This window comes from Phodopus roborovskii, unplaced genomic scaffold (assembly GCF_943737965.1).
Source record: "Phodopus roborovskii unplaced genomic scaffold, PHOROB, whole genome shotgun sequence".
NCBI classification, from domain to species: domain Eukaryota; kingdom Metazoa; phylum Chordata; class Mammalia; order Rodentia; family Cricetidae; genus Phodopus; species Phodopus roborovskii.
In genome coordinates this window covers 25,202,097-25,218,194 of record NW_026126482.1, presented here as the reverse complement: position 1 = coordinate 25,218,194, position 16,098 = coordinate 25,202,097, and the positions used below count along the sequence as shown (strand labels likewise).

Here is a 16,098-nt window from a genome sequence, read left to right as displayed (position 1 = left end):
GTGTCCAGGGCCTGAGGTAGCCGGTCACCCACATCAGAAAGCAGGGAGTGATGACTGCCTCTGCTCACCTCACTCTATTTTTAAACACTCCAGGATTCCGTTACTCAAACTTGTTACGTCTGCCTACCTCAGTTACCTAATCAAGAGGCCAGCCTCTCAAGTAATTGGAGGTCTCATCACATGCACAGTTGAGGTTAGCTGTCACAGTTAAGTCTAACCAGTAATCAGACAGGGCAGTCTAAATGTCAGCAACACATAGACTCAGAGTTTGGGAGCCTCAAGTCTACAGTCAACTGGGTTGATGGCGTCTGAGCGTCTAGTCCTTACCTCTCTTCTAGCTTCTCATGGTTTGCTAGCCATCTGTGGCATTTACTTGCTTTCAGACACGTGGTCCCAATCTCTGCCATTATCATCCTATGATTTTCTTCCTGCATGTGTACCTGTGTCTAAAATCAGGATTACTCCTTTTTATATGTGTACCAATCATATTGAATTAAGCCAATCTAATAAATCCCCTGTATGTGCTTGGATTTGTGTGTGTGTGTGTGTGTGTGTGTGTGTGTGTGTATTTGTTTGTTTCATTCTGTCAGTTATGTTCCTTTGGAGAACCCTAACTAATACAGGTGGCTTTTATGTAGATCCTGGGGATTCAAACCCAGGGCCTATTGTTTATATGCAAGTACTCTTACCACTGAGCATCTTTCCTGAACTCCAAAAGAGGACTTTAAAGTTAAGCATATATGATAGCATCTGTAAGGCAATAACGATGCTTTGGTGTATACTTCTGTCATCATTTTTTATATCCTTTACAATGCAGGTACATGCACCCATGTAAATATGACTTGTTAGTAGAGTAGAAGTTTTGGGTTTTACTCCCTTAGTATAGTTGTCCCACACATCTCTACTTGAAATTTATGCCTCAATTGTGACTGTTGCACATTGGCTTAGGGTTTCTATTGCTGTGATGAAACACCATAACCAGAAGCAACTTGGAGAAGACAGGGTTTATTTCATCTTACACTTCCACATAACCAGGCTATGTGTGGGGGGAGTTAGGTCAAGAACTCAAGCACAGTAGGAACCTGGGCAAGAACTGAAGCAGAAGCCATGAAGGAGTGCTGCTTACTAGCTTGCTTTCTTATACAACCCAGGACCAACTGCCCAGGAATGGCACGGCCCACGGTGGTCTGTGCCCACCCACATTGACCATTAGTCAAGACATTGCCCCACAGACTTGCCTACAGGCCCATCTTATGGAGATGCCCCCCCAAAAAAAAGAGATTCACTTTTCTCATTTAAGTCTAGGCTCTGTCAAGTTGACAAATTGGCCTGCACACACATTGACTTAGTTCTTATTCCCAGCTGTCAAAATCACTGGGCTTTTCCATCTTAGAAGTCTTTTATGAAAGTCTGCATTTATGAAAATAAGTTCCTTATGGAAACAGGACTGAAATCTCGCATTGCATTTTCAGAGCTCTGTGCCCTCTTACTCCACAGAGTGAGGGCTGATGCATAAAGGAATGCTCCGCATGATGCTGATTCATGGGTTGCACTTCTTTGCCTGCTCCAAACACACAGAACCGATTAAAATCTAAAAAGAGAAAACTAAAAAGGCAAATCATTGTCCCCCAGCCCCACTTGAAAAACCACATGTTGCTATGGGCAAGAGACAAAATCAAACACAGAGCAGGGTGTGAGGTTGAAAATGCTGTGTGCTCCAGAGCTGTCACGGAGGGGCGATGGCTCAGCCCTGCTGGTGCACCAGGACTGGGCAAGCTGAGTGTGGCTTGCTTTCCTGTGTCTGCTCGAATAGGAGGCTTGCCCAGATCTACCGTCACCTGTGGTCTCTAGCTTACATGCAACCTTGATTCTAGTAACAGAGCTGAACAGATACAAGGTTGCTCTGCTGGGGGCGATATGAGTGGGTGCAGCTTCGTCAGCAGGGACCATTTGACAGAGACCCAGACGACTTGGTCATGTCCATTCAGAGCCTGGAGTTGCAAGTAGAGGAACAACAGACAGCACATTAGGAACTGTCTCTCAGTCAAGAACAGCTGGTGTACACTTGTCACACGTTTCTCAGGATACCCTATATTGGCCTGCCAGCCTTGTATATCAACTGCCGGGTTTTAATTGGAGTCATCAAAAGCAATTTTAAAACAAATGCCTCATATCTTCAAAGGAAGGACTGATGGAGGAACAATAACTGTAAAACAAATAAAGCAGCAGGAAAATATTAATAGGGGGCAAAGGCATGCAGAAATGAAGTATGAATAGTAGAGCAAAGAAAACTTAGAAACAAGTCATAGATTATTGAAGCAAAGAGGGAAAGTACACAGGTGCTTGTGAGTCTCCGTTAAGGGAGATGTAGATGAGGCTATTGTTGAAAAAGCCACCAACAATGCAGACACACAGAAAATCACCAGAAGATCGCTTAATAGAAATGGAAGACAGAATTCAGGAGTTGCGCAGAAAGTCCTGATGCTGTTCCAGGAAACAATGGAAGGAATGACTGAGCAGTAGTGGCTGGGATTTTTCAGAATTAGAACAAGACCCAAGCTCTCTGATTGAGAGCACCCTCTACAAACTGAGCAGAATAAAGATAAATGCATACTCGACCTCATCAGAGCCAGACTGCAGAGCCTTAGGGATAAAGACGCAGCCTTCCAAACTGTCAAGGAGAAGAGACACATTACCTGTGAAGGAATAGCACTAACTGACAGCAAACTTGTCATCATTACTAATAGGTACCAGGAAAATACTTTGAAAGTGCTGTGGCGAAACACCCATAAGTCCGCAGTGTTGTGCACTGCCAAATGACTTAAGTATGAGGGCCTTCAGATGTGGAAATACGGGATGGTTTGCCTGCCACAGATTTTTATTTTTCAATTAGGAATAAAAAAAACTGTTCAAGGATATTCATGAAAGAGAGCAAAGGAGAAAACCACGTGCTCTGTGGTAACAGTACAAAGGCCCAGGTGCCACTGATGTGGCCCCCAGCCAGTGATCTTCTGGGACATAGTTTTTAGGAGGTCAGACCTAGTGGGAAGAAGTTAAGTAGTGGGAGAGTATCCTTGAAAAAGATCCTGGGACTTCATCCCTTCCTGTCTGTCTTTGTTCCCTGGCTGCCATGAGGTGGGCAGCTTATTTCTTCACTTTTTCATGCCATGACTTAATATTGTCTTACATAGGCCCAAAGACAATGAGCCAAGCAACCCTGTAGTAAAAGCTCAGACTATGAGTCAAAACAAAGCATCCTTCATTTGTCTAATATTTGAGCTATTTTGTCACAGAAGGACAAATGTAAGAAGGGTGTTAGCACCTAGAGAGATTGGGGGGTTTTACATTGCTTGCAGGTTAGCATCATGGATATGAACAAAATGGCAGGGAAGTGCTTCCTCGGGGGAGAGGACTTACTCTCAGTAGAGGCAGCAAGATGCCCTCTTCATATCCCTGAACCCAGGAGCAAGCCATAGGGCGGGGTTACGAAAGCCCTCATGATGTAGAACCTCCATGTAGTTCATATGTTTGCTATTGCTCACTTTGTTTTCTTCTCTGTTATTGAGATGTTGCACTGTTAGCAGACTGACATTTTTGTTCACAAACACTATCCCTGCCATTCTGCTGAGGAAACAAATCAGTTGTTCCCACCCCATCTCTCCCCAGGAGCAACTGCATGTATCTTCCAAGGTCCTGTACTATACAAGCTAGCAGTGTAGCTCAGTGGCCAGCCAAGCCTTGGTGAGAATAGTGTTCCACCATTGCTCCTCAATGATACTCTGGAGCAAGGCTGTGATCGGTGTGGGCATTCACATTTTGTCCTTGTCTGCCTTCTTCCAGTTTGATCAATTTAAAAGCCATTCTAATAGTTTTCCCTCTGGGACAGAAGAGGCTGTGAAATGTGTTTCAGCAAAAGTAAACATGGATACAGACATAGTATCAACCTGCCCTGGACATTCATATCTGTCTGTCCATCTGGAGATTAGTGCAGATATCAAATCTCATCAGGTGTTTGTTTAAGTGATGGTAGTTAACACAAAGACCCTCAACTAGTCAAAGAGCATAGTGTGTGTGTATGCAATGCTCAGCCACAAACTCACAAGAGCAGAGAGCAGAGAGTATGTGTGCAATGCTTGACCACAAATGACACATCTACATCAGTTCCCTTTCCCCCAGACTCAATTTCTCAGAAGACGGTCCAGAATGGTAAGAGCCAAATGTTAGGGAAGGCAGCAATGACAATGCCTTTTGGACATGTCAGATGGATGTACTCACGGACTCACAGCTGCCTAAACAAGGCCAAGCCAGTTCGTATTCTGGAATGGGGGTAGAGAAGTTCATGAGGCTCACCACAAATTGTGGAGCTATGCACAGTTAATGGCTTCTAGGGGAGGGAGAGTCAGTTTTCTTTAAGGGCTTGACCCCTGATAGGTTGGCCATACTCTGGCGGATGACCCTATACCCATGAGTATATGGGCAGCTCAACCTGGCCGGGAGGGAGGACAAAGTTGGGAGGATGGAGTGGTATATATGGGAGGAGGAGAAGAGGAATATGATCAAAACACATTGTATGTGTGAAATTCTTAAAGATCTAATAAATGTTTTATTTATCCAGTCTAAAGTATAGTAACTTAGTGCCTCTATTCAGTTCCTAAATAAGACAAAACTCTTCATTTTCTTCAACAACTCCTTTCCAAAACTTGTGTTCTCTAAGGCAGTTTGTCCCAAGTTTTACCTTTCAAAGAAACACACAAAGGAAGTTACTCAACTCAAGTTAATTTAAAGATTTTTATTTTTAATTATTCATATGCACATGTCTCTGTGTAGCTATGTACATGTGAGTGCAGGTTCCTGTGGAGGAAAAAGAGGGTGTTAGATCCCTAGAGCTGGAGTTGCAGGTGATCATGAGCTACCTATGTGAGTGCTGGAAAACACACTCAGGGGTTCTCTCAACTACTGATGATGCAATGAGCTGTTAAGTACCTAACAACATAGATGAAAAGAAAATGTATTAAGATGATAGAATTACCATGAAAAGTTTATGAAATGACAATAGTAGGTAATCTTACTACCTGTTATTGGAAACTGATAGGTCAGGATAACTCCAGCACATAAAGTATGAAAGGAATGTAGCTTTGAAATATGCAATGAAGAGGAGGAGCTCCGTGCATGCGTGCATGCATGCGTACGTAGAACTCCATGCCCAAATGAAGCTGGTCAAGTCTTAAAGCACACTGAAAACATGTGCAGACTTGACCATGATCTGAGTTATAGAGCAAGTTTCAACAAAACCAGGAATAATTATTGTCTGTTTTTCAATGTCAATGCAATTAAATTTGAAATTAGCAATAGGGTTATTTTTAAAGCCAGAAGATAGTTCCATGATAGCTGGGATTTGATCCCCAGGACAGAAATGTATCTATATTTATACTTACATAAATATATTTTATAATAGATATAGGTATTTAAATGAATGTATTTGAAAGCTAAGAGAATTTATTGTCATGTAAATTAAAAATAGTGATATAAAATACATATACTTCAAACTGAACAATGAAAATATCATATTAAGCTGTTCAGTATATCTAAAGAGGTTTAGAGATACCGGGCTGTGGTGGTGCATCCCAGCACTTGGGAGGCAGAGGCAGGTGGATCTCTGTAAGTTTGAGACCAGCCTAGTCTACAAGTGCTAGTTCCAGGATAGGCTCCAAAGCCACAGAGAAACCCTGTCTCAGAAAAAAAAAGAAAAAAAGAGGTTTAGAGACACGTGTTCTCACTTTCTCACTTATGGGCAAGAAAGCCTTCAAGGTGTGAATTATTCTTTCATATAGAAAGAGAATGGATGGAAAACAGTGAAACAAGAAGATAAAAGAAATTAAGCTAGGCTTACTTTAGTGCATGCCTGCACTCAAAGCTGAGAAACAGAGGTTCTCAAGTTTGGCGGCTCCCTAGCTACAGATGAAACTATATTAAAAAAAAAAAATAGAGACAAAATAATTGAAATTAAAAAAACTCACATTTTCATTTATGTCCCATTCATTTAATAATATCTGCTGTCTGGAAATTGATCTCTTGACTCCCCCAAGTCTGGGGACTACATCCCTAGATGACTCCTTTGATGAGGAAAAACGTGGGGTAAGGTAAATGGGCTTGGAGCAGAAGTTAGAAAGTGTGTTCTGATGCTTTGCTGTCTCAAAGAAAGTAAGGAGGGAAACAGCATCCTCTTTAGAAGCTGAGCTCATGTAGCCCAGATAGCATGAAGAATGGCTACCTCAGACTTCACACTGTACTGGGAATTGGAAGGTGGACATGGACCCTAGAGCACAGTGGATTCAGCAAGAGTTCAAGGGGCATTTGTCAGGATGCTAAGCTGCAGAGATGGGGAAAGCATGGTATCCTAGAGGACAGAGTCAACATGAGCACAAGAGGTACTAAGTAGTCAAGCCTGCGGCCAGGAAAGCATACAACTCTTGGACCTCCTTGCTCTGCACCAATAAGGGTTGAACAGCATTCTTAGACATTCTAAGCATCCATAATTGGCAGAACAATAATTGTCTAATAGCAAGGATTTTGTTCCAAGCCCATTAGAAATAGCAGCCACCATATAAGGATGAGCAAGTTTGTATCATGAATGCAATACTAGTGTGTGTCTTTAATTAACTATGTAAAAGGCCAACTCCGTGTCACAGTGTCTTGCCTCTTGAAATTCATTTCATAGCTTTTAATTTGTTTCTTTTTTTAGACTTTTCCATTTTTTTTGTGTGTGTGTATTTGTGTGTATGAATGGTTTTGCATGTGCAGGCCTGGGATTGATGACTGGATTCACCCTCCATCACTCCTCCAACTTATTTATTGAGTCGGGGTGTCTAAAAGAAACCCAGAGCTCTCCAATGTGGCTAGTCTTACTAGTCAGCTTGCCCTGGGTCCTGGCTCCACCAAGCTAGATCCCGGGGCTGACACACCCTCCCAGCATTTTTGTGCTTGTACTGAAGGAGCATTAGCTACTGAGCCATTTCCCCAGCCTGTTTTAATTATTTACTGCTGTGTGTGATCTGCCATGTGACAGGGCGTGGTGAGAGGTGCTGTCTTATTCTTGCCTTTAACTTTTGGAGATGCTGTGTGCTGCCAGTTTTTAGAAGAAACCTACTTTGGTAAAGGAAGTTGCCTTCTGTTTCTAATTTGCCTCTTGTTTTCCTTTATAATGAATTAATAATGAATTTATCAAATACTTCCTCCTTATGAAATAATCATAGGTTGTTTTTCTTTGCATATTAATTATTTTGGGCTTGAAATCACTCCTGTAATTTTAGAAAAATACTTCCTTGGCATTCTTGTAACTGCATTTTAACTGTTTTTACTAAAGTTGTGAAGACAGCATAAATTGGTGGACAGTATTCTTAGGAATTGTACTGTGCTGGTCTGATCTTGTCTTTAAACCTCGTAAACTTTGTTGAGCTTACCGTCTACTCTGTCCTGTAAAATGCTTTATATACAGAGAGTTCCTTTACCTTAAACAGTTGATAAGCCATATAATGACCAGTCTAATTTTTTATTCTAAGATTTGAAAAGTAGCTTCATTCAATCCACAGTGTGGATTTTCTGTCATGAGCTGACATTATATGTTCAATTCATGTTTTTTGAGCAACTATTGTTAGTTTCGAATGTGGAGAAGCCAGCAAAGATAGAAGCTTTTAGGAATCCTTTTAACTTTTAGAACTCAATCTAGTGATTTTTTTTTCTTTTCTTTTCTTTTCTTTTCTTTTATAGTTTTTTAACTATATTTTTAAACAAGTACTCTACCTTGAGACTCATGGCTCTGCAAATATCATTATTTACAAAGCAGAGTTGAACTCCTGTTGAAAAACACTAGGTGTCCCATTGATACCTGCCAGTTAGTAAAATAAATGCTCCCTTTGCTGTTGCTGTGATAGAATACCTTGACAAAACAACTTAAGGCAGGAAGGGTCTGCGTGGGCTCACCCTTCAAGGATACATCCTTCAAGAAGTCAAGGAGGAGGGAACTTGAAGCAGCTGCTCCCATCAAATCCACAGTCAAGAGCACTGTGAACAGCTGCTCTCTGCATTTTATAGAGCCCAGGATCAAAGCCGAGGGACAGGACTAGCCCTGCCCACACTAGCAGGTCTTCTTATGTAACACAATGAAGGTCATTTTCCACAGATGCACAGAGGCCATTCTCACTGGTGATTTTAGATTCTGTCAAGTTGGCAGTACCAATCTTCAAACTCCGCTTAGTTAACCTTATACTTTATACTGCTTGTTTCTTAGCTTCTAAAAAGATCACAAAGCAGTTAGTTGTGTGCGTTGTTATTTTTAAGTGCATAGGTTTTGAAACAATTATTTATTGTAATCTGTATATTTTAAGTATCTGCAGAGAGGCATTCTGTCACTATATTGGCTTGACCAGATGCTTTGTTGGGTACCTTTCCCATTTCTCTTCTTATTAGCCACGTGGGCGCCATATGTAAGGAATTGGGTTTTTTCTGCCCACCGCCTAGTCTTGTCCCGCTGCTGCGCCAGCCACAATTAACACATAGAGACTCTGTATTTGATATAATGCTGTTGGCCAGTTACTAGTTTCTTATCGGCTAGCTCTGTCTTAATTATTAACCCATTCCTATTAATCTGTGTATTTCCATGTGGTCTCATCTTACCGAGAGTCGGCGTCCTGCTCTCTCCAGACTCTCCGTGTTGACTCCTCCTTCCTCTTTCCTCCTTGTCTCCTAGTCCCTCCTACCTTCCTTTTCTGTTGGCCAACAGTGCTTTATTCATTAACCTATGTGAGAAACATATATTCATAATGGCAGCGCCCACGTGGCTAATAAGAACTTCCACTTAAAATTTTAAAAAAGCTTAAAAAAGGGTTTAAAAACAAAAGAACAGACACAAGCAAGGTTTCTTGGTAGCAGCATTTTTCTCGGTTGGACTCTGCTTTGCGAGAAACAAGCAGATAATTGCACGGCTCCTTTAAGGGAGATTTCCTGACTCAGCATAAGCGGCAAAAAAACCGCACGACTTTAAAAAAGCACTGCTAACAATTTATTGGTGTGTATGAGAGCTGGCAATGACAGTGACCACATTTCCAAACTGGCAGCATGCAGACCAAGACAGTAAACACAGCTCTCAGTGCTGGCGGTAAAATAGCTGACGCCATGTTTGATAAACCGCGGCAGAAACAACTATGACTTTCATTTTAGCAGTGTTGTTGTTTACCACACTATCCTGCCTTCCCTCTAGGGCGGGGGAAGCATGGGAGCTTCTCAGGGCACAGGGGATTCTGCAGAGAGCAGCCACACTGAAGCTTTGTCACAGTTGTTTGAAATGTGTGTTCCAAACTGACTCATTTGTTTGACAACTTTATTGATAATTCAAGTTCAATAATCACTTATGTATGAGTCTTTAGCTCTTCAGAGATTAGGCCATTTAAAAATTTTACATTTCTTCTAATCAGTGATTCACCAAAGGGTTTGTAGTAATACCAGCTTTAGCATAAGTCAGTTTATACATCTGCCCATCCAGCAGACGTACAGATTTACCAGGTATTTTTGTAACATTTCCTAGTTACTCGCTGCAGGGTTTCTCATTGTGGCATTACTTAGACTAAAGTCTGTATGTGTGTGTCTCTACATGTAATTATGGTACATGCATATAGGCATGAATACCAATGCAACATCTTCAAAGTATACATAGCTAATTTTAAATACTTAATATGATGAAAAACTGAACTATTAAACCAAGAATAAGTGGAGCGAAATGGGGGAAATGGCATATTTGTGTTTATCACATTTTAAGGCATAATTAAAGAATAATATCTAAATAATGTAAGCCCTGGTTTTAATAATTAGAAATTATAACAAAGAATGGCTTTACTAATTAAAATCTCAGTTTTGACAAGCCCTTATTTCCCTAGTAAGATGGCTTCCTGAAAGTACCACAAGAACTTAATTAATCCATTGTTAATTAGGTTTGAACTTTTTTCTGGAGTGTTCAAATAAAAAAAAAAAAACCTGAAATACAATACATCCAAATTACTTTTTTAGTAAATTGACCATTAGTGACAAAGAAAATATAATATTATGGTAGTGTTACACATGAATGTGGTAAGAATCTTTAGCATTCAAACTAGAATTTCCTTCTAAATTCATTTTGTTTGTGAAAATTTAAACTAATGTTTTACAAATATTTCCTAATTGCATAACTGAAACCTTCCATAAAAAAATGCATTCTTACCAACTAACAAGTGTGTCTTTTCTCCTCCCATTTTGTTAGCCTCTTAGCAAGTACCCCGCTGTGTTCAATGACATTTCATTCTGGCTGCCCTCTGAGAATTACATGGAGAATGATTTCTATGACATCGTCCGAACAGTTGGGGGAGACCTGGTGGAAAAGGTTGATCTTATAGACAAATTTGAACATCCAAAGTAAGTGAAAAGTTTTCTGATTTTATCCCTTGTCTGTGTGACAAATGGGACCTGGAGACTTACAACAGAGTTTCGCTGTAACCCATCATGCCAAGACACATGTCTTCTGAATTTCATACTAGAAGGGAGGGTGTGTGTGAAAACTTGTGTCAGTTCTCTCAGAAGATTTCCTAAAATGCATTCTTATCCTTTTCTGCCTTGGTAAAGAAAGTACATGAAGCAGAATGTTAGAAAGGTCCTTTATTTACAAAGTAGTTTCTAGTCACATCACCCTTCTGGTGCAGAGCTGAAGATATGGAAAGGAAGTCTGTGAAGGAAACCTTAGTACACATTTCATTTTCCACACAAGATCCACTGTTGGCCCTCATACTCAGTGTGCTCCAAATAGTGTCTTCTCTGAGTTTGTTGTCTTGTGGAAGGGGCACGTATTAAATAAATAACTACACACATTTGCAGTGTAATGAGGGAAAACACACTATCAATCAATCAAAGCGCTGATGCCAGCTGTGGGATTGCATCAGCTCTTGAAGACTTTGAAGGTGAGCAGATGAACACAATGAGCAGTGGCCTATTGGTGCCTGTCTGTAATATCCCAGCTGCTTCAGAGATCAAAGCAGGAGGATTGCAAGTTCAAAGTCAGTTTGAGCTATAAAGTGAGTTCAAGGACAGGTTAGGAAACTAATAAGATCCTGTCCCAAAGTTTAAAAAATAAAAGAAGGATGGAGAATGCAGTATGGTGAGCTGTCTAGGAATGGGAAGAGAACATTCCAGAAAGGAGACTTGAAAGCCAGACATGATAGCTCATGCCTATAGTCATAGCACTTGGTAAACTGAGGCAAGAGGATTGCTTTGAGTTCAAGGACAGACTGGACTGCATGATGAGACCCTGTCTCAAAAGATTTTTTTAAAAAATAGAAAAAAAAAACTCTATATAACAAAATAGAAATCAAATAGAATCCTTTGTTGGTGGGACAATGACACATGCACGATGCTGAAGGCAGTGAAGACATGTGACTAGAGGCTCTAGAGGGAAGTAAATAAATAGAGGTGAGTCTTAGATAGAGGTGTATCCACAGACTCAAGCAGGGCCAGAGGGTGCAAAGCCTGATTGGAAGTATGTGAGCAGGAGAGATGGAGAGATGTTCACCTTTCTGTCTCATCCTTCTCCAAAGATCCTTCTTGACTCCCAGCTGCGGAGACTGGCTGGCCAGGGCATCTGACCTAACAGCCCCCCTGCCCACACCTGCTCTTCACACATGTGTCCTTCCCATGTGGTCGCCCTTCCACTTCCACTCTCCTCCATGCTAAGCATGTTCCCTCTCTGTACTTCTTGTTTTGTTTTTAACTCTTTCTTTCCTAGATGAAGGTATTTGGTCCTCTCACTTCTAGCTCTTGCCTCATCTCTCCCACTATTTAAACATCCTAAAGTTTATTGTCAAGGGCAACGTTTGCTCAAAGACTTGTGGAAACAGTATCTTGTGACCCTGTGTGTTTTCAAAACTGGAAGTCTGCTTATACATAAAAGAGTGTCACGTGTGTCAGACATGATGTGTAGTGTTAATCTCTTGATGTCTTGAGTTTGACTTGGTATAAAGAAAGCTCTAAGGCCACACTTGAGCACTTTTTCTTTTTGTCCTAAAGGATTCTTTTGTTGTCTAAAAGTTGGCTTGCTAGATCAGGATACCCCTCAGTGGGAACCTTCTCTTCCTGATGTGCGATCTTTCAGAAAACTCTGCTTTTGCTTTAGGGGAGCTTTCTTACATTATATCTTTAAGGTTTGTTCTGAGAACATGCTTTATCTGACTCTGTTCCTATTATTTTTCTCTCATCTTTTAGATCTCTTTATTTTCACTTCACCTGATAGGCCTCCTTACTATGATATTCTCTAGCCCTAGGTATGTCTTTTCTATCCCTCCTACTGTCCATACATCCGTAACCCATCTTCAGTTACTGCTTTCCCCTCTGTGATATCCTGAGAGCTCGCATCCTGTTCCCCTAGTCTTAATCTCATCATCTCCTCCTTGTGTCTAGTTTTTCTTTTTTGTTGTTGTTGTTTTGTGTTTTGTTTTTCAAGACAGGATTTCTCTGTGTAGACTTGGCTATCCTGGAATTCACTTTGTAGACCAGGATGGCCTTGAACTTGGAAATCTGCCTACCTCTGCCTCTTGAGTACTTGGATTAAAGGTGGGTGCCACCACTGCCCAACTTCCCTATGTCTGCTCTATCACCCTCCTTAACAGAGAAATTGCTTCACTTGGTTTTAGCAAGTCACTGCCAAATATTTAGTCAGAAATGATCTGAGCTCCAGTGGCTACAGTCTTCTGTCTCAGCTTTTCTTACTAGTCAGCTTTTCTACCACTTTCTTCATTTCCTTTCACTCTATTTTGATTGATGACCATGTGGTAGAAATTTGATTGCCTTTTTGTCACTCATTTGAATGCATTGGCTTTCCTAGACCAAGTGCTAGCTCAAGCTTGGCAGGGGAGGTTGGGATTTGGTGGGGGCAGGGAGGGGGCACTCAGGTCCTTCTTCACTGCAACTTGTTACCAGCAAGACAGCAAGGCTTTCTTCACATCTACTCCCAAGAACCAACTCTTTGTAGTACTGGAGTGTGAACCCAAGGCCTCACTCTCACTCACAGTCGCCACTCTACCACTGAGCTGTGTCTCTTTACTTGTTCTTGCTTTTTATGTTGATATGAAGTCTCACTAAGTTGCCAGATTGGCTTTGAATTCACTCTAGTTCAGGCAAACTTGTATTTAGATCTTCCTATCTTAGCACCTCCTGAGTCGTTAGAATCACAAACTCACATTGCCAGGTCCAGCTTCATCTTGTTCAAAACAGAAGTACTCTTGTTCATCTCACAATGGACATTTACTGATACTTTGTACTTCAGATTATTAACCTCAACACTCCAGTAAAAGCAAAGCTATTTGTTGAGATCTTTTAAGATACGACATTACATGTCTTATACATTTGGCTTTCCACTTGATTTCCACTTTGGGAACCTGTATGGGCTGCTTACCTCCTAACTTTACTAAGATGCCTGGCTGAAATGCGATGTCTGGTGCTCTAACAGCTGTTTTGTAGCAAGGCGTGAAGCTGTCAGGAGAGCAGTGCCATAGAAGCCCAAACCCTGGCTCCGGGGAGTGTTGCCTCAGCCCTAGATCTATAGGGGAAGTGAGGCAGCTTATTGAATATAGGTGTTTGTTCTTCATATCCAAAGTCAAACCTAGACCACAACACTGAGGAACACGTCTGAGGAAAGATGTTCTTTAACTGTGCTGCTCACTGTGGAGTAATTCTCAAGCATTCTTGAGGGCAGGGTCATCATTCTTTCTCCACTTAATATCAAGACTGTTAAGAATTTTCATTTTGTAGGCTTTCTTGTCCCTCCAAACTACCTGACTGCCACTGTAAGTACAGCCTTAGATAAAAATGTACATGCCCAGGCCTAGCTGTGCCTCGGGCCCCACTAGAAGTCAGATCTGGCCTGGAATACTCAATACTCCACTCTGAGTCTGGCAGCCCTGACCTGGAAGGTTGTCTTTCCTGATCATCTTGCACCCCCTCTTCCCACGGAAGACCCCCTGAGCATCCTGCACCCCTCTTCCCATGAAAGACCCCCTTGGCATCCTACACCCCACCCCCTCTACTAATCTGAAGCTCCCTGGCTGGGTGGGGAGTGAATGGCTGCATAGACTGAACTTGCTGGTGCCAACCTTGAGAGCGCTCTCTGCAGACATTAGTGACGATGCTACAAAGGAGCCTGGCCCCTTCCTCTGCCTGACTCCCAACACACACCAGCATGGGAGAAGCACGAACGATCCTCTCTGAGATAAACAAGTGTTAAATTGTGTATTGTGTTTTGAACAAGAGCACATCTCAGGATGTCTGAGGGAAACATAATCTACTGAATATGGGGCTAATTTCATAATGTTCAGTGAATGGAGCAATTTTATCTCAATTACAGATAACAGTCTGTCCCCTGCAGGAAGATGGATGCACAGCTTAGGAGAAAATGGCATTTGATTGTAGCTGGTCACTCAGAACCTCCTTCCAGAGGGTCACTGTGACTTCCTCTCTGGGCCACTTAATCTACTAAGAGAACTCTGTAGTTCAAAAGTTTAACCTAACAACAAATGCCATCCTAGGGTTGCTGTCTGGGCCTCTGTAGATTGTTGCTCTCCAGGCATGTCCTGTCTAAGGAAGGCAAATTGTAAGTCATCTTATATGTGCCTTCAGCTCTCTTAGGAGGCGTCAGTCATCTTTAGCCTCTGAATTCATGCAGCTTTAAGGTGCATAGTGCCAAGTTTATTTTCTTATGTGACACAATTGTTCAAAATATTTCTAGCCAGGGGCATGAGAGAGTAAAGAGAAGCTGGGAAAACTAGACCATTTTCTCCAGGCTCACACTCAGTTTGGAGGTGGCAGCAGGTTGTTGTGAAGTATAGAGACAAATTATAAAACAAAATTGCCTAAAATAGGATGATTTGGGTTGAGTTTAGAATGTGTTTTTGAGAGAATTAAAATTAAAATGTTGTTTCTTACATTTTTGGGGTGACACTCAAGAAGTGCATGTCGTTAAAAATTCAGGTATCTGCAGCAGACACCCGATGTCCCCACACTGGTTTTGCTTGTAGACATGTCTCTCTGAGACTGCAGTACTGCCACTGTTCGTGTGGTTGTTATGGAGTCTTCTGAACCTTGTTGGTGAGAGCTGTGATGCTAGAGGGATAAATTTTGTCCTGTGACTCACTCAAGATGGGTGTCACTTTTTTTCTTGTCTTCCTAGAGATTGTATCTCTCTTCCTGACCTGCCATTTCACTTACTAAATTGTCTTAGAGGGTGTACCCAAACACTGTCATCTTCACTGGGAGAAGTGCTTCCCCGGGTGGCAGCCTGGCTATCTTGGAACAGTAGGAATGTATTTAAGGATTTACTTGGGAATCTGAACTGCAGGCTCTTGGGAACTGAGGCCGAGCAGTTCTAAAGGGCAGAAACCCTTCAAATCTGGGTACCTTGACTCCATCACTTTTCTCCCTTTTCTCAACAGGCCTGTCTTCAGCTCCCCTACTTCACACATGCATGTTCACCCATCTTCCTCATGGCCCACAGATTTCCCTGCACAGTCCTCTCCATTATTCCAGGGTGGCTTTTGGAAAGAGCCATAACTCAACTAGTGGTTCAGTTCACCACCACCACCTTGGGGCAGAGTGCTAGAGTGCTTTGATCGGGCTGCCTTCTGGGGCTCTACGCAGTCTGTGGATGACCACAATGAGGCCACCAAGCCAGTGTTGGGCTTGTTAAGGAACACTCATCAAACGGCACTGCTGTTTTGTATTCTTCGACACAATTTCAAGTAGAAGGGCTGACAGTAAAGTTGTTTTCCAGACCAATGCTTAAGTGCTGCCTCCCTTCCCTGTCGGATTGCTCATGTGCAGACCCTGGGACAGCTTCACACTGTTCACTCCCATCTCTGACTCTTTATTTACATGGTGCAGTTTTAGGGTGAGAGCTCCTTGAAGGCTACTGTGCAGTAGACACTATGTATGGAATGCTTTTGTCTTTCTGAAACCTGATGGGAGATGTCATTCTGTATATGTTTCTCATACTGGTTAATGAATAAAGCACTGTTGGCCAATAGGAAAGGAAGA

At 41.9% G+C, this 16,098-nt stretch overlaps 1 protein-coding gene across 3 annotated transcripts in view; it reads left to right on the top strand.

The window, feature by feature from the left end:
* The window catches only part of Fars2 (phenylalanyl-tRNA synthetase 2, mitochondrial), a 415,828-nt gene that overhangs the window by 280,036 nt on the left and 119,694 nt on the right, over window positions 1–16,098 (top strand). For all 3 annotated transcript variants that reach the window (XM_051194440.1, XM_051194441.1, XM_051194439.1), the window contains one exon: window positions 10,289–10,440. In XM_051194440.1, coding sequence (XP_051050397.1) covers window positions 10,289–10,440 — 152 coding nt within the window. The remainder of the gene's footprint in view (window positions 1–10,288; window positions 10,441–16,098) is intronic.